This window comes from Triturus cristatus, chromosome 3_1 (assembly GCF_964204655.1).
Source record: "Triturus cristatus chromosome 3_1, aTriCri1.1, whole genome shotgun sequence".
In the NCBI taxonomy this organism is placed as follows: Eukaryota; Metazoa; Chordata; class Amphibia; order Caudata; family Salamandridae; genus Triturus; species Triturus cristatus.
In genome coordinates, this window is record NC_140583.1 from 1,152,448,517 (window position 1) to 1,152,468,060 (window position 19,544).

A 19,544-nucleotide genomic window follows, 5' to 3' on the forward strand; every position below is an offset into this window, starting at 1 on the left:
ATTTGGGATAGTCATTATAATGCACTTTATGTTTCATTGTCAACACAAAGGAACATGGAATAGGATCATCCACAGAAAAACAGACAGTCAGCTGATGTGAAGCCGCACAGAATAGACGGGCAACACTACAGGAAATAGGCAAAGGCTGTGTCAGTGTTGATGAGGAGGCACTGTAAAGAGAATCACATTGCAGTTACCACAACAGGTTGTACCACAAGAGGATGAGCAAGTCATGGGATAAAAAGCAGAGTACATAGAGATTACTAGTTAGCCAAATTAAACACATAATGAGAAATGAGTGAAGCACAAGGGTGAGGATAGATGACAATGATACATAACTGTAAAATACTTATGTTATTATCAACTCAATGATGTCAGGGTGACACCAAGAAAGTGGTCTGGCACTTCTCTAGCAATGCACATAGCTAAACCACTCACATGATCTTCTAAATGTAAGTGCTAGAAATATTTAAGGGAGGTCTCATTGTTTTCCATTCCAGGGAAGGAGAGAAGTGGTTAAAGATGAGGAGTGTACTTAGACAGAAAATCCTCAAGCCCAAGGACGTGGCTATTTACTCAGCAGGAATCAATGAAGTAATTGCTGATTTGATTAAAAGAATTCAGACTCTCAGGAGCCAAGAAGGAGATGGTGAGACGGTGACAGATGTCAACAATCTTTTCTTCAAGTACTCTATGGAAGGTACGACCCAATAAATTGGTTCTTACAGTCCCTTACATTGGAAGTGTGTCTATCACAATAAGATTTCAAAACAAAGACCAGTTGCATGTTTATCTGATATGACATGGCTGTGCTAGCACAATAGCATCCCAGGACCTTTTCCACATTTCTTTTGTTTGAGGAGAGGAGAAATTCATCTTAAAAATAAAATGAACTGGCAGATGACACTACATCACCTCTATCACAGCTTGTTTTTATCCCTCTTTTCTCTCACATTCAAAGAATGTGTGAAGGTTAAAGGGGTACGGTCAGTGAGATATTACTGATACATCATTGACCTCACTCCTTCATATAGGGGCTGACAGTTAAATAATGCTTTGGTGGAAATAAAGAGAAGTATTCCCTCAACCCTCACATGAGTATTTCCTCCCTGGGACAACATTTTCTTTAGAAAACAGAGATTCCATGTGAGTTTGGGCAGTCTGATGGTCCATAAATATAGTATAAGATATTCCTTGAAAAGAGACTTTAGAACTGTTTGATTTGAACTTGTTTAGCATATTGGGTAAGCCAGTGATGCTATTTCAGGACAAAGTATCACAAACTGGGGATGTGATCCAGGCACCAAGGCAGATGAACAGTTGGCCATCGGTCTGAGTTGTGTACAGTGGTAATCCCACATGTTCATGTTAATTGCTGAATAGCCACCCCGGACAACTCTAAGCTTTACTTGGCGTGGACCTGCACTCGGTACAACTAAATTCTTTTCTGCCCACATTTTGCACCTGCTAAATCAAGTGGGAAATGTGAGGGGAAAGGGCCCTGAATTAGTGAATCTCATGCAGTACAGTAAAGTACCCAGCAATTCAGGACCCACCAGCTATTCCATATTGCAAGGGGAAAAACTCATAATGGCTGGAAATTGGGGTACTGATTCCAACTTGCATCAGTAACAGCAGACCCAGTATTACCACCTGTTGTTACCAACCATCTTAGAATGAGAACGTTGGAGTTAACTGGGCCCTACACCTTTTTGTATTTGAAACTAAGTTTAGTAGCAACAGCCATATATAATCAGGACTGTCAGCTTTGCAATTACAGAGGGTTAACTGAAGGAGGCTCTTAAAGGAAGAGCAGTAGTGGTCCATTATGAAGGGAATTTGTACTGATTCAAATCTTTGTCTTTATGTTATGCAATAAGTAAAAGCAAGAATAAAAAGCCCTGTATGGTATTTTAGTAAGATGGAAGAAATGGTGTGGGTAAAAAGCAATTTAGGAATAATTAAGTCCTGGGACCTAACCTTTTGCACAATGAGTTGCTCAAAGTCTTGAGAAAAAAGAGGGGTATGCAGTCCCTAGGTGTGAGGGAAGGTTCAGGTCTCTCTAAAAAGTGCCCTCACACACCCCGAAGGATGTCATGCTTCATCATTGGGCCTGCTCCTCGTCGGGTCTTTTATTACACCAGCGGGGGTCTAGTGTGATATGACCGCACCAGTGCTATGGGTAATTGATGTTACCATAGTGCGACGCTCCATACTCACATTTTGGGATATTCCATAGCACAAATCATTTCCCTATATAGTGGCAATCCTTCGGGATTGTGAAGGGAGCATACAAACAAAAGTGACAAACACACAAAAATACAAAAATATATATGTCATCAATCACCCGGAGTTAGACTATAGTCCATGTTCACCTTAGCAAAGGGGTGTGCAGGTGCCAGAAACCTAGATAATTCCTATGCCGGTGCACACATAGAATAGACCAACTATGGGCATGGTGGTAATCCATTAATCGTGATAATCACGACAAAAAGTAGCTAAAAGTGCAGAAACGCACCCTGGTACAGCACGCAGTATAGCCTAGTAAACTCACCCCTAGACAAGTAGGTCTGAGTTGATGGGGGCGTGTGACAGAGCACTTCGTTGCTCTGATCCGTAACAGAATTAAATATGCCGAGTGTATTATCATCACCAGTGGTACAGCGTTTTTCTTACCTGTAACGTTGATTGCAGTCAAGCGGCTTTTGCTCTGAAAAGAACAGTCATACTCACAACAGGGAGGTGTGGCAATTAGCTCTGATCCTACCCTGTCTCTTGTCCCCGTAGGGAATACTTCTGGGTACGTGATTTAATTAATGTTATTTGATGTAACTCCTATGCATGGTGGGTCTAGACCATTAACTGCGTCTGCCATCTTTGTAGAACATATCATTAACACCTTCAAAATAGACAGAGTACGTATATGCCGGGATTCGTTCTAATTATTGTTGTAGGCCAAATTGTGAGTAGTCCCTGACAATATGCCTATGTGTGTCCCCCCTGAAGACATTCCTATGTGGAAAACCAGATATACGGTTTAAAAAGAACACAGCACGGTGATTGTGTGTGTACAGATCTAGAAATTAATGATCATAAGAAAACATTGGAGAATCCTCCAGATGGGTGACCATGCCCTAAGCCCTAAGCCCACCGAGGTTTGCGTTTAAAAGAACTGGAGATCTAAAAGACTTGTTGATCAGCACTAGGCTTAGAAAAAAGACACCTCCACCGCGGAACGCACTGTGGAACTTACCACCAGTAACCGGCCACTTCCCTTGTGGACAATGTGTTGTCTGTCCTCTGAGAAGCGCAACTAAGACAGTCACACTGACCAATACCCTTAAGTGGACACAAAACAAACATACAAACTGTAATGCACGAAATTGCATATATTTTATCACTTGCCCATGTCAGCTTCAATGATAGTTAGTGATAGTTAGCACATGTTTCGCCTCGAAGTCTGACATGTAAAGACATGCCAGGCTAGGGGTGAAGTTACTGCCCATCAATGTCCCCTGGGTCTGATGGTATGGACGGTCCTCAAACTGAAAGAAATTCTCCGTTAAGGCAATATTAGCACACTCCAAAATGAAGCTTATGGGAGTTGGAGATGTCCAAATGGTGGCTCTTAGGTCTCCTCTACAACCTCAAGTGTTATTAGTTGAGGGATGTTCGTGTAGAGGACTTCGACGTCTAAAGTGACTATGACGTCCGGCTGTATGCCCTCCATGTTAGTGGCTTCAATCAGGTTCAAGACTTCTCTTGTGTCTTGGAGGAATGTGGGGGTTTCTTTGACCAGTGGTCGGAAGAAATGGTTGCAGAATTTGGATAGTGGTTCTAGAATTGACCTTATGCCTGATACAATAGGCCTTCCTGGTTGTGATCGTGTTCCCTTGTGTATCCTACGGAGGGTGTAGAAGTAGGGGAGTCTTGGGTTGTCGTTGATGAGGAATTCAGCCTCATTCTTTGTTATCCATCCCTGGTTTAACGGCATTGTCACAAGTGATTTTATCCACGTGATCAGGTGTGTGGTTGGTTCCTCCAGGAGAGGGGTGTAATACCTTCCTTGATGGAGTTGACGTAGACATTCCGTGCTGTAGTTAGTAGTTGACATAATCACCATCACATCTCCATTATCAGCTTCTTTGATGGTAATGGCAGTGTCATTTTCCAAGTTTTGGATAGCCTCATTTTACAGTCTAGATGTGTTATGGAATGCTGCATTAGTGTATTTGTCTGAGATTTCTTTTAGTACTGGTGAGAATCTCTGGTGGTACCATGCTAGTATTAGGAGTAAAGGTGGATGGCTTCCGTAGGCCTGAGTCCACCAGCTGTGACTCAGTTTGATTGGCAAAGAAGGCTTTTAGCCGTACTTTTCTGAAAGAATTATGGAGTTGGTTCTGAAGTTGTCAATTTTGGGGGTGGGGACAAAGCCCAAGCCTCTTTTTAAGACTGTCTTTTCCACATCGTTGAGATGTCTCTCAGACAGGTTAACAATTATTTTCTCTTCCCCGTGTGACTCCTCAGCTCCATGTGCTGTTGTTGGGATTGGTCCTGCCACTGCACCTGCTTCCGTTTGTTGAAGGCGCCTCTTCTTTTTCTGCCTCTCCCTTTGCCACAGCCTCTGCCTAAAAAAGGTGTTGGTTGGAAGGGGTCGGACGGTGGCTGTTGGCCCTGCGGAAAACTCGGGTATTGCCACAATGCTGGTCCTTGGTAGGGGGGCATTCTGTATCAGTACATCGGGTTCACTGGTCCTCGTTGGTGTTGTTGTTGTCCACCCTAGCTGTCAGTGCTCAAATTGCTACTGCTTGAGAAGTTCCTTCTTTGGGAGGAATGACTGTCATCCGACGAGTTGTCATCCCCTGTCTGGCAGTAATCCTCCTTGAGGTAGGGGTAGATTTTCTCCTTGCTGAACTTGGAGATGTCTTTTTGCAGTTTTGTGACCTTCTGTCTCATCAAGTAGTCTTTGTTCTCCGCTATCTCGCTGTTGATATCCGCCAGTTCAGTTTTGAACGCCGTGATGGTAATACTGGCCTTTAGAGCTCCTTCTTCCACCTTGATTTTAATAATTAGATCATCAGCTAGGCGTTTGACTGTTTTTAAAATCAGTACCAACCAGTCCCTGGTACACTTCCAAGCGACCAGGGACTATTCCTCCTTGAATTGTTTGTCTTCTAGGAATATCCTTGGTGTGTTGGTCACAATGAGACCGTTGGGAGTAATGTTCACGCGCAAATATTCAGTCATATGGCACCATGCATAATGATTTTCATAAGTTGTCTCTTCATTGTAGTAATGGTATTCCAATCACTAACTTGGCTGCTGGATGCTGCCTGTCAGGTCCCCAACAAAGAGGTCACATGTCAAGAGAGGTATCCAGTATAAGAAGAAAGGAATGATGGTGGCTGTGTTGTCAAAACTGTGTAAACAGCATTTGGTGCGAGGTCGAATGCAACATGGCGGCAGAGCGTTCCTTAATCCGAAACGGGGTTAGCGCTCTAGTTGATTTGGCAGATTTGCGTGATAACGGTGAGGCGCGCGGAGAGCTGCGCACTTCACCTGAACTGTGAGAGGAGTAGGAGGTTACCTCAACGCGTCGCGTTAGTCAGGGAAAAGAAGCTACGCGTCGCGAGAATTCTGAGGAGAATTTTGAGTTTGGAAGTAGCCAGCGACCCCAAGTAAGACTGTTCCATTTTTCTACCAAAGAAAACGTTCCGAACTTCGCAGCAGCGGAAGTTAAACTGAAGCACAGGTTCTAGTGAATGAAATTACAGCGTTCTAAAAAGTCAACACAAGTTTTGATGTAGCGTTAGTTTTTGGTGCGAGTTGAGTCAGCTCAAGTCTAGTATATAAAAGGTTTAAGGTACACTAAGTAGTTCCGAGTGAGTTCCGATTCCTGTCAATAAGAAACCATAGGGAGTAGAAAAAACTCTTGAGGGCAGAATACAAATGACACAGAAAAGTAAGAACAAAACTACAGTGAAGCCACAGTAGTTAGAACAACCAATAAAAGGTGAAGAAGAATAAGAAAATAAACCAAGGCTTCCGTTCTCTGTCCAGTAAGTGAGTTTAGGGAAAAAGACTAAGAGAGGTCAGGAAGGGAGAAGGAAATATAATAACACAAGTTATTTATCTTACAGAGAAAACACATAAGAACAGAAGAACGAGTAGCATAGAAGAGAAGCAAAGGCACACAGCATCAGGGTGGGTACAATAGAGAATAAGGAAAGACATAGGTAGGAAGAAAAGGGAAGTAGAAAGTGATTTACATGTAATTGTTTATTTACAGCTCACGAACTACAGCAAGAGCCAGAGAAAAGATAGACTACATAAGAAGAAGCAGAAAGGAAGACCACCAGTGTGTGCATTCTCTTCTCTGTCCAATTCCCCTTTCCCCCTTGGGGCTCTTCTGGCTACGCATTTAGATATTGTGGAGGTCGGGGAGTTCTGAGGAGGAATTGGGAGCTTGCGTCATCCTGCTCCTGTGTCAACCGCCAGCAAGAGAGAGCTGGTTCTGACAGAGTGAAGTGCCCACGAGGTATTGGCACCTGAGCAGAATGGCGGAAGGTTTGGATTTAAAGAAGCTAGGAAACATTTTGGATGAGATACAAAGAGAACTAATTACCGTTAGAGAAGAAAACAGGGAACTCAAAAAGGACACCACAGAATTGGCGCAAAGAATAGGGAGTTTGGTTGCGGGAGATGAGTATAAGATATCTTCCCCAGTTTTGGGTTCATTTGAGGAAGCAGCTCCGTCCCAGTCAAGGGTTAGCACACAAGTAATACATTCTTTATCCCCGGTGATTCCCTTAGCACCCCCAGAACGCTTTAGTGGAGATCCCCAGAAGGCCCAAGTCTTTTTAACCCAATGTTCCTTGCACTTTATGTGCAGACCAGCCTTGTTTCCAGATGCGCAGTCTCGAGTGGCATTTATCCTTTCCTACTTAAGTGGGGATGCCGCAGCTTGGTCAATGCCTTTGGTCACCAGAAACGACCCTGTGTTATTCAATTTAGAAGACTTCAAGAAAGAGTTCATGCGAATTTTTGACCGTCGGAAGGTGTCTCAAGCTACCGACAATGAACTTTTAGAGATCCGACAAGGAAACAGAGAGTTAGTAGCATATTTGGCACAATTCAACAAGTTGGTGTTAGAGACGGAATGGCCAGAGAACAAACGAGCCGCAGTATTTTATCGGGGGCTAAAGGATGAGTTAAAAGATGCCTTAGCGCAAGTTCCCAATCGTCCCACAGACATCTCTGCTTTGGTGGATCTAGTGTTGGAGATCGATTTTCGACAGAGCGAGAGAAGAGGCGAGAAGAAACGAGATTATCGACCTAGTGTACCGCGTTTTGATAGAGCCAGATATGAGCCTCACAAGGAGCAAGATACAAATCGCGGAACCGAGCCTATGCAAATAGGAACTATCCGTGGACCTCTTACAAAGGAGGAGAAGGAAAAGAGGCGGAATAATAAATTGTGTCTCTATTGTGGAGGAAGTGGGCATTTTGTTCGAGATTGCCCCAAGAAGCCCAAGACGCAGTCGGCGGAAAACGCCACGCGCCACCAGTAGTTGGAGTTGGACTGGTGGTTGCAGAAACAAAGTCAGCTCCAATGAATCATGCTTTGGCAAATACTTTACAAGCAGACGCTCCTCATTTGGTGATATCTGTCACTCTGAGCTATCGAGAACAAAAGAGAAATCAGATAGCTGTGATGATAGACTCGGGAGCGACAGGTAATTTCTGCGATTTACAATTCGCAAGGAGAATTGGATTACAAGCAATCCGAAAGGAGAAGAGTGAGCCCGTCAGAGCAGTGGACGGTACCAATCTGTCATCAGGCCCCATTGTTAGTCACACAGAGCCAGTGCATCTAGAAACCACAGAAGGTCATCATGAAATATTACAATTCAATCTAATAGACGCCCCGCAGTTTCAATTGATCTTAGGGTTACCATGGCTCATGGAGCATAACCCCACCATAGATTGGGCCGCAAGAACAATAACCTTGAACTCGGATTACTGCAAGGAAAATTGTTTCAAAGACTGCAAAATTGGAATAAAAGAATCTCCTGCTTATCATTTAAGTGAAAACGGAAATTCAGTTTGTTTGATAGACACGGTAACCTTACCAAAGAAATATGGAGAATATCAGGATGTCTTTAATGAAGTTGAAGCAAAGAAATTACCTCCTCACAGGGAGTATGATTGTAAAATAGACCTGGAACCTGGAGTGAACTTACCCTGCAGTAGAATCTATGCTTTGACCGAACAAGAGGATAAACATTTAAAGAAGTATCTGGCGGAATACTTAGAGAATGGATTCATTCGACCTTCGCAGTCTCCAGTATCCTCCCCTTTGTTTTTCATTCCAAAGAAAAATGGAGAATTACGCACGTGCATAGACTACAGGGCAATAAATCGAATAACAATCAAGAATCGTTACCCTTTACCTCTGATTTCCACTCTTCTGGACCAGGTGAAAGAAGCTAAAATCTATACCAAGCTTGATCTGCGAGGAGCTTATCACCTGGTTCGAATCAGAGAAGGTGATGAGTGGAAGACAGCGTTTAGAACGAAGCAAGGTCTATTCGAATACCAGGTGATGCCATATGGGCTATGCAACGCGCCAGCTGCATTTCAACATTTTATTAATGATGTATTGAAGGATTGCATAGACCAAATAGCAATTGTGTATATTGACGACATATTGATTTACTCGACAGAAGTAGAGACACATGAAGAACATGTCAAGAAGGTACTACAAAGACTTCGTGAGAATGGGTTATTTGTCAAATTGGACAAATGTGCATTTGATGTAACCACAGTCGAGTTCTTGGGATTTGTACTTGCTCCAGGAGGGATCACCATGGATGAACATAAGATAAAGGCAGTGACTGAGTGGAAATCCCCTACCTCAGTTAAAGAAATCCAAAGTTTCATAGGATTTGCCAACTTCTATAGAAGGTTCATTCAGGCTTTCTCAAAAAAGTTAATCCCAATCACACGTTTATTGAAGAAGGGAGTTCCTTTCCAGTGGGATGCGGAAGCAGAGGCAGCATTTGAGCAATTAAAGAAGGATTTCACCACAGCGCCTATTTTGTTGCATCCAGATCCTGCAGAACCATTCTTTGTTGAAACGGATGCGTCGAATCTGGCCTTGGGAGGAGTGTTATCGCAGAGACACAAGACTACAGGTCAGCTCCATCCAGTGGCCTTCCGCTCTCGAAAATTAACACCTCCAGAAATTAATTACACAATCACTGAAAAAGAATTACTGGCCATAAAGGATGCTTTCAAGGAGTGGAGGCATTATTTGATGGGAGCTCGACATGTAGTAACAGTGTATACTGATCACCGAAATTTGAAGTTTTTAAAATCAGCCCGAACTTTAACTCCCAGACAGCTACGCTGGTCCTTGTATTTCTCTGAATATGATTTTGTAATCACCTTTCGACCTGGAGCCCAGAATGGAAAGGCGGATGCCCTATCTAGATTAGAGACGGAAGGAGTCACGGAAAAGGTTTTGGATCAGGCAATAATTCCAGCGGAAAGGGTGATCAATGCCGTCTTGCAAGAAACCGTAGAAAATCAAGAGAAAGAAGATCCTTTGGGTTGCGAAGAGATGAGGAGTTGGTTAAAAGAAGATTCCAAAAGAGAAATTCGAGAAGGACTACCCTATCACCATGGAGCATTATACTTGCCCACTCCAGAGATGCAGTTAAAGGCTTTAAAAGAATGTCATGATAGCATCTTATCAGGACACAAGGGAATTAACAAGACTAAGGAATTGGTGCGCAGACGATTCTGGTGGCCAAACATGATCAAGGATATACATCAGTATGTGGCGACTTGTGAGACTTGTGCAAGAGGAAAATCAGAAAGGAAACGTCCACAAGGCCTGTTACAGCCCTTGCCCACCCCTCCTTTTCCCTGGCACACTGTGACCTTAGATCTCATAGTAGATTTACCCTCTAGTCATGGTTATGATTCCATTCTAGTGTGTGTGGACGCCTTTACAAAGATGGCGCATTTTGTGCCCTTGAAGGGGGTACCATCTGCCCAGGAGTTAGCGGATGCTTTCAGCCAGCATGTAGTTCGTGCACATGGCATACCTAAGGTTTTGGTGTCAGATAGGGGCTCTCAGTTTCTGTCTCATTTCTGGAAGGCATTCACCAAGCGTTTAAACATAGAGAATCGATACTCCACTAGCTTCCACCCAGAGTCAGATGGGCAAACAGAACGCACAAATCAGGAACTGGAGCAATATCTGAGATTGTGTCTTTTAGAACAGGAGGGAGATTGGCCCGATTATTTATGGGCAGCAGAATTTGCACATAATAACACTACAAATGCATCAACTGGATACACTCCATTCTTTCTGAATACAGGTAGACATCCACAACATTCCTTAAACTTCCAAGAAGTGGGTGTTCCAGCAGTATCCAATTGGGTAGAACAACTGACACAAGCCCATAGTAGAGCTATCAAGAATCTAACAGTAGCAAAGGCAAAATATAAACACTACGCAGACAAAAAGAGAAGAAAAGAACCAAAATTGTTGGTAGGAGTCAAGGTTTGGTTAAGTACAAAAAATATCAGATTAAAAGGGGTTAGGAAGTTCCAACCACGATACATTGGACCTTATCCAATTGCGAAAAAGTTGAGCACCTTAAATTATCAGCTAAAATTACCTAAGAGGTTGCGGATACACCCAGTTTTTCATGTTTCTTTATTAAAGAAGGCAGAACCAGAAGTTAGATTGAGTAAGACCCCAAAGCCAATTCAGACTGAGAAAGGAAATGAGTTTGAAGTTCAACAAATTTTAGACTCTAAACTACAGAATGGAAAGTTGTACTACTTATTAGATTGGAAGGGTTATGGTCCGGAGGAAAGATCCTTGGAGCCAGAGTCTGAAGTAAATGCTCCACGACTAGTAGCAGAATTCCACAGAAGATTTCCAAGCAAGGTCCGGAAGGAAGGAAGATCTTTGAGGGAGGGTACTGTCAGGTCCCCAACAAAGAGGTCACATGTCAAGAGAGGTATCCAGTATAAGAAGAAAGGAATGATGGTGGCTGTGTTGTCAAAACTGTGTAAACAGCATTTGGTGCGAGGTCGAATGCAACATGGCGGCAGAGCGTTCCTTAATCCGAAACGGGTTAGCGCTCTAGTTGATTTGGCAGATTTGCGTGATAACGGTGAGGCGCGCGGAGAGCTGCGCACTTCACCTGAACTGTGAGAGGAGTAGGAGGTTACCTCAACGCGTCGCGTTAGTCAGGGAAAAGAAGCTACGCGTCGCGAGAATTCTGAGGAGAATTTTGAGTTTGGAAGTAGCCAGCGACCCCAAGTAAGACTGTTCCATTTTTCTACCAAAGAAATAGTTCCGAACTTCGCAGCAGCGGAAGTTAAACTGAAGCACAGGTTCTAGTGAATGAAATTACAGCGTTCTAAAAAGTCAACACAAGTTTTGATGTAGCGTTAGTTTTTGGTGCGAGTTGAGTCAGCTCAAGTCTAGTATATAAAAGGTTTAAGGTACACTAAGTAGTTCCGAGTGAGTTCCGATTCCTGTCAATAAGAAACCATAGGGAGTAGAAAAAACTCTTGAGGGCAGAATACAAATGACACAGAAAAGTAAGAACAAAACTACAGTGAAGCCACAGTAGTTAGAACAACCAATAAAAGGTGAAGAAGAATAAGAAAATAAACCAAGGCTTCCGTTCTCTGTCCAGTAAGTGAGTTTAGGGAAAAAGACTAAGAGAGGTCAGGAAGGGAGAAGGAAATATAATAACACAAGTTATTTATCTTACAGAGAAAACACATAAGAACAGAAGAACGAGTAGCATAGAAGAGAAGCAAAGGCACACAGCATCAGGGTGGGTACAATAGAGAATAAGGAAAGACATAGGTAGGAAGAAAAGGGAAGTAGAAAGTGATTTACATGTAATTGTTTATTTACAGCTCACGAACTACAGCAAGAGCCAGAGAAAAGATAGACTACATAAGAAGAAGCAGAAAGGAAGACCACCAGTGTGTGCATTCTCTTCTCTGTCCAATTCCCCTTTCCCCCTTGGGGCTCTTCTGGCTACGCATTTAGATATTGTGGAGGCCGGGGAGTTCTGAGGAGGAATTGGGAGCTTGCGTCATCCTGCTCCTGTGTCAACTGCCAGCAAGAGAGAGCTGGTTCTGACACTGCCCTTCCGTCTGGTTCTAACAGTGAGGAAGTCCTAAGTATTTCCCATTTTCTCCATGGTGTAACTAGAAGTGATTAGTTTGGGGAAGTAAGAGCACAAAGAGTTGCTCACATAGTTTGGAGAGGCTTCTCTCCAAAACTAGGTCAGTGAGGAGTTGGTTCCACGGCTGAGCCGCAGTGCAGGATCGTCTTTTTAACAAGAGGAACCGGAAGCTTTTGAAACAGGTCCTGCATACAGGCTCCTAAGTAGTATGAGAAAATGGGGGGTATGCAGTTCCTAGGTGTGAGGGTAGGTTCAGGTCTTCCTAAAAAGTGCCCTCCCACACCCAAATGATGTCATGCTTCATCATTGGGCATGTTCCTCATCGGGCTGGCACTGCAATGCCCGACGGGCACCTGCAAAGGGGCTCTTTGGTGGAGATCTTTTGTTAATGAAGCCGTGGGGTGACTGCGGGTGTGTGGGCTTGGTAATGCGGTGAGTGTGAAAATTAAAATAGGTCTAGAGCAGCCCTTTCTGATACTTTTATTCCTAGGGGGTACTAGCCTAACTAAAAGAAGTGAGCCCCGGCTGGATATAATGATCATACAGGGCCTGTGTGGTGCATAAGGTCGACATGTTTCATGCCAGGAATAGCCCCTAACAGGTCTTCTGGCAATTCATCAGGACCGTATTACAGGAAATAATTTTTGTAATCTAGCACTACCGTAATGCTGGTTCAAGGATTTGTGTGATTGGATAGTAACCAATTTTGCAGTAAGGAAACCAGGTCCAATATTGCCCAGTAGTCCAACAGAAACATCAGGACCTTTTCTTTTTAACAGCTGTGCTGATTACTAAGCTGAAGAATTAGCTGAGGGAACTCCAGAAATGCAAAATATTTATGTTTCCATTCTGAACGAATAAGGACAAGCTAAATACTTAGAGATCCAAAGTTATGGTATAACTTTTGACATGATGTCAAGTTTTGCTCAGCTCGAAATCACCTCATCTAATCATATTTGCCTGAGGAGGGATTTTATTCTTATAACAATAGTTCAAGTGAGAATTTAGTTTATTATAATATATGGATCTAAGATGTGAAGATCTCCAAAAAAATACCCGAATCCCACAAAGCAAATTAAAAAAAAAAATAACTCTATTTGCTTCAAAACTTCAGTAACTGTGACACAGCAAGCTGACTGCAGAGTTTTCTTTAGTGGGACTGCAATGTTGTAAAAAAAAACACTGTGCTTCTCTAAACAAAGATGTTTCTTTGGCTCTAATGTACTGATTCAGCAGGGCAGGGACAGTTTTTAGATATTAACATTAAAAGCTTTGAAAGATTATTCATTGAAGGAGAAGCTACAGATTTGAAGCTCTTGACATAGAGGCTTCTATCATGGAGAAACCTGTCTGTCCAACATGGCTTTAAATGTACCATCCAATGAAAATATGAACAGATCGATTATTTGGCATTGTTCAATCTAGCCAAGGATGTGTAAAAGGGACCCTCGTCCGAGATATCAGAATTACAACTTGAAATGCAAAAATATCTAACCAGTCTGCAAAGCAGAGATCAATGAGGAACCTTTGCTTCGTCTTGAGTGAATTTGCTAGCTATATACATTAAGGAGGCAATGGACTCAAGATGATAAATGTGTCTGTGATGCAAGATCAATTGACAAGATCAATGAAAATGTCAATCATCTTAGGGCAGATGATGGAAACTGCCCTCATACAGAACGAGTATCTTCTGTGGTTTCCAATATCAAATGCAATATCACCTCTTATCTCTAAACACACTGAAGCTGAGGAAAAGGTAGCATGTCAGTACTTTCGATTCATTCGTAACTCTGCCTGAGGAGGAAGCAACTCGATAAAGCCAGCAAACATGAAAAATGATTGTTCATTTGCAAGTGGTACATTACCCTAGAGATTGAATTAATAAATCTTGATTGGTTCAACATGATGTGGGTGCCTTTACGACAGCCTAAATATTTGTAGGAAAGATTATGTCAGGATCTGCTTTTAAGTCCAAACCAGCAAGAGATATTGATAGTTCTCATCCCAGACACCTTGCTCACTGAGCCTAAATATTAGCAAGAAAGATGATGACAGGATCAGCCATTCAGTCCAAACTATCAAGAAGGGAAACAGTTTACATCACTTACACTCTGCTGTCTGCAAACACACTGGTGGCTGAAAATACACATGTGCTCCTGTTGTATGAAGGGGTGGGAGGTGTAAATACTAAGGAATGAGTTGACATGGACATTCTCTGGCGAGGAGTCTAAGCATGAATTATGGAATGGCTCACTTCCCAATGCGATCTTGAGTGGTGATGTTCTAAAGCTCTTTTTTACCTCTGTACACCCCTTTCCCAGCCCATTTATTTCATGGGTCTGTACTTTACCTTTTCTCCATCTAAACTCTTACATCATTGTAAGAAACTAGTTTTATTGTTTGTATTAATTTTCGTGCACAAAGGCCCAGGAGTCTGGATGCTTAATGGACTTTGAATGTAAAAGGTCGATTCATATTTTCATATCAGGATTCACCTAATCATTATATTTTAACTATATTTTTTGCTAACGTGGGAGATCAGAATTGCCTTATAGCGATTAAAGAAAACAAATATCCTCTCATTGTTTCTTTGTGATGTCTTAGGTGTGGCCACCATACTCTATGAGTGCCGCATGGGCTGCTTAGAAAACGAGGTGCCCCAGAAGACACTGGAATATATTGAGGCACTGGAGCTGATGTTTAGCATGTTTAAGACCACAATGTATGCTGGTGCAATTCCCAAATGGCTTCGTCCAATTCTTCCTAAACCGTGGAAAGAGTTTTGCCGATCCTGGGATGGATTGTTCAAATTCAGTAAGAGTTCCATGGTATACTGCATGTGATATTTACAGGTTTCAAGATGTATATTTCGTTCTATGTCACTTTTTCTGGAAATATGTACTATTGTATAATTTAAAAAGTGTGCAGATTTTTTGCTGTTTCTGAATTTTTATCTTGAGTAGAAAATGTGAATTTAGACAACAGTAGTTTGAATTTGCAAATACTGCTGTACTTAAACACATTAAAGTAATTGAAATTGGTTGATGGTTTGCAGATTTCCTATTACCAAGGCTGCACAGAAATCATTTAAACTGCCCAGAAAAGGTCTAAAAGCTAGTTTGGAGTGACCTATTGAAATGTTAAACAAGGAAGGATTCTTGGTTTTTCTTCTTTGCTGGGGGTTGAGTGTGAAACACTGATAAACATTATTCCACTTTGCGACCCACAGGTATACTGGTGAAGCAGACAGGGTGTTGCTTTCTAAAATCTGAGCAACGATTGCCTTCAACTAACAGATGGACTATGGGAATATTGAACACACTGTCCTCATTCAAAGACTAAATATATTGGTGAATGCAGTGAACTCTGACTTGGTTGCTAACTGGGCTTTAGCTTTGCAGTGAACTGAAACCCGCCATTTAAAGTCTTCCTTTCATGCGGTCTTGACACTCATAGTTATGGCCGGCCTTTCAAGGTCTAGATGATGTGTTTCATTTGGTTTATGTACTCTATTTAGTAATCCAGTGCCATAAGTTACAAACTGCTAGAACTTGGCAGTCCAATTTTAATCCACGTGCTTGATTTTCAAGAAAGAATTAAACTATTTTCAGCGCCTTACATGCCCATTCACTGAGAGCTCTGATGAGATTCTTATCTTCTGTGCAATTTACAGGTCAAAGACTATTAAGGCTGCTTGATGATCTACAGCCAAAGATTTCCAGGGATTTTGAAGTCAGCCAGAACGTACTCTCCTGGAGCAGAAGACGGGTCCAGAGTTTAGTCCTAAAAAGAAAAAAATCTCTGATCTCTTCAAGACTTTCAGTTGGTTGTAGGAAACGTTATAAGAGAGCGGCCCTGAGAGCATAAAGTATAATTGGGACAGTGCCAGGGAATCATTTTGGTCAGATATTTAGGCACATAACAATGGGGGCATTTGTTGATCAATAACAAGATCTTGAACTCCACTCTTGCATTCACCGGTTGCCAGTGTAAGGACTGCTTCAAATGCAAAACTCTATCTTTGTTGCTTATTCCAAAATAAGCCGAACGGTGGCATTTCGCACATGTAGAAATTATATTCGTTGATGTTCAGGAAGGCCAACTAAAAGGCATTCCTGTATTATATTTTTGAATGGACTTAAGCCCAACAATCTGTGAAATATTTTTTCAGGGTTATATGAATATACCTTTCTCATGGATTTACCTTAGGATGGGTAGCTCTGATATTGGGTGCTAGCTGGTTAAGTCTGTTGGTATAAGATTTTTTCAATTTTAGTTTCAAAATTGCTGCTCTAGGTGGCCAAGGTCCTGGCCAAGCATAAGCATGCCTATTTCATTGCCAGGATTTTTGGTACTCCTATTTTGAGGACCTCCATGATCCCTGATAGGGTTGCATATCAGTGATACTTTTATTGTGTAGGCTTTTTTTTCATTAAAAACATGAACTTTTATTCTTGAACTCTGCTCCAGATGCACATTGTTAAACTAAATCTTTATCTAGAATAAACAAAGAGGTCCACCGGCAGGCATAGGGAAAAACAGAGCAGAAAGTGCTATCCAAATGAACAAAGGAATGCCATTTCTTTTAATTGTCTTGCACAGTTTGCCATCTTCTAACTTGGCTTGAGCTTTGAAGAAGTGGAACATGTGAAGGCCCCTTTAACCAGTACCTACACCAAAATAACTAGCTAGGCGCCATTCACATTTTGTATATCTGGCTGTGCTCACCATGACCATGACCATGTAGCTTTTGATTTCTACCTTGCATGTGGCCATCTCTGGCATGAAAGGAAGCATATTAGAACCAGGGCTATTTGGGTTTTGAAACTTAACATTCTTTCCTTTGCTTCAAAAGGTCAAATCAATATAGACAACAAGTTCAGAGAAATCGAGGCAGGACTGGAACGAGGAGAAGAAGTTAAGGGTGGACTTCTGACTTACCTCCTTATGAGTAAAGAGATGTCAGTGGAAGAGATCTATGCCAACATGACAGAAATGTTCCTGGCTGGTGTTGATACAGTAAGCTGTGTTTAAATTAAATGTTTTGTATGTATAGAACCTCCGCACTGCCTACCATGCGTTGCCCAGCAAGTGGTCTTATCATCACCTAAAATCATGGTGAGAGCGCTATGTTTTGTTAAGCTATGCTATGTTACAGAATCTGTAGGGTGCAGCTGACACCCTAAAAGGGTGTCGTGGAACCGATTGAAACAGAAGAACTGCTGAATTATTAGAACAAAGGTTAGTCTTCCTAGAAAGGCAGTTTCAATATTTAGCTTCAAAAAGTAAAACATAGCGCACACCCAACTAGCTGCATATGATGTTAGTAGTCGGCAAAAGATTGTCAGTGGTAGAACGACCTGAAAATAGACAGGCAAGGTTGACATCACAGATCTATTATTTGTCAGTTTAACTTTGTTGACTATACCAATAAATTAAAATTAGGTTTGATTAAAACTGGTTAAAATCAATCTAGTCTCAGAAATAGGTGCGGTCCCCGATTGGCCATTGATTCTCATACCAACTCGTTAATATGCTTTCCGCTTAAGGAGATATAGAAGCAAAATGTTGAAAGCTTAAAACCTGTTTTGCTGTGATTCCGAATAGTTCACATATGTTTTCTTTTTACCTTCTTATCAGCTAACTAGGTTAGAAACTGCAAGCTCAGTCAATTGTTTCAGCGAGTAGGTTGCAAGAAACACTTTTCGTTTTCTACTAAAGCTTTTGGCAATTGGTGGCCTGGAATTATTCTAAGGTTATCATTCTAGAGATAGCATATTTTCTAGATAACTGCTGTAAGATTTAAGAGACAGTACCATTTTCTTCACCCAACTCATTACTAGGTCCAGTGGCCATAACCTCTATCGTTGATGCTTTCATTTTTAGGTCGAGCCTCGGCAGCGCATGCACTGCGCTGTATCGAGGTATGGAATAGAAGCTCAGGCCCATTTCCCGCCCATCTTTTCAATTGGCTCCTGTTACTGTCCTTTCTAAATGCTTGCTTTTGATTCATGACTAGGCTTGTTAGTCCCTCCTTAGTATCGTCTTGTCTGCATTTGTAACCTTCCATGAGGACTGGATCTTTTACTTGTGTTGTTACTCAGCAGCTTTTATTACCAGTTAGTGAAGACTATTTACTTAATTAATGGGTTCTTTGTTTAGCTGCAGAAGCAGCCGCTTTTGAATTCTTCTTTTTTATTCTTTCTCCCCCTCATAATTAGTGAGCAGGCTTTGGCCTAGCCTGCTTGATAGCAGCTGAGATAGGCAAATAGAGAGGTAGGGCTGTGATGTTGCTTTTGTGCACATATTTATTTTTTCTAATCTATACACTGTGATGCCACGACAGGCTGTTTGCCTTCTGCAATTTGCCATAGTTTGTTTGTACTTTTACATGCTTTTGTTTTATTTTAAAATCTGCAGATCATGATGTTGCTTTTGTGCACGTATTCCTTTTCTCTAACCTATACAATGTGATGCCACGACAGGCTGTTTGCCTTCTGCAATTTGCCCTGGTTTGTTTATACTTTTACATGCTTTGGTTTCCTTTTTTATCTCAAATGTTGGATTGTTGCTATTGTGCGTGTACTTTTTAATTTTCTAACAATGCAAAAGGCACAGTAACAACATGATGTTTGCCTTCTGCAATTCTCCCTAGTTTGTTTGTAGTTTTACATGCTTTGGATTCCTTTTTTATCCCGGATATCGTTATGGTGCTATTGTGCATGTTTTTCAATTTTTTTCTAACCCGTACACTGTGATGCCACGATATGCTGTTTGCCTTCTGCATTTCACCCTAGTTTGTTTATACTTTTACATGTTTTTGTTTTATTTTCAAATCCGCAAATCATGATGTTGCTATTGTGCGCATATTTCTTTTTTCTATCCAATACACTGTGATGTCACAATATGCTGTTTGCCTATTGCAATTCTCCCTGAGTTGTTTGTAATTATATATGTTTTTGTTTTTAGTTTCAAACCCGCATATAGTGAAGTTGCTATTGTGCGCATATTTCCTGTTTCTAACCAGAACACTTTGAATCCACCTCATGCTGTTTGCCTTTTGCAAGTCTCAATGATTTGTTTGCAGTTTAACAGACTTTGGTTTCCTTTTTTAATTCGGATATCCTAATGTTGCTATTGTGGGCATATTTCTTTTTTCTAACCCGTAGACTGTGATGCCATCAGAGTCACCAGGTTTGCCTATTATGCAATAGCTTTACACATTAGCATTTATATATATACTACTGCTCAACTTTAGCCGTAGTTTTCCCGAACTTTTCAGATTATTTGAAAATTAAGAATTTTGCCCAA

General features: G+C 41.6%; 1 protein-coding gene across 1 annotated transcript in view; it reads left to right on the top strand.

Moving 5' to 3' along the window:
* LOC146861656 (cytochrome P450 27C1-like) overlaps positions 1-19,544 on the top strand; it is a 166,339-nt gene that overhangs the window by 29,021 nt on the left and 117,774 nt on the right. The window contains exons 3-5 of the mRNA XM_085646010.1: positions 501-700; positions 14,838-15,047; positions 17,089-17,252. Coding sequence (XP_085502136.1) covers positions 501-700; positions 14,838-15,047; positions 17,089-17,252 — 574 coding nt within the window. The remainder of the gene's footprint in view (positions 1-500; positions 701-14,837; positions 15,048-17,088; positions 17,253-19,544) is intronic.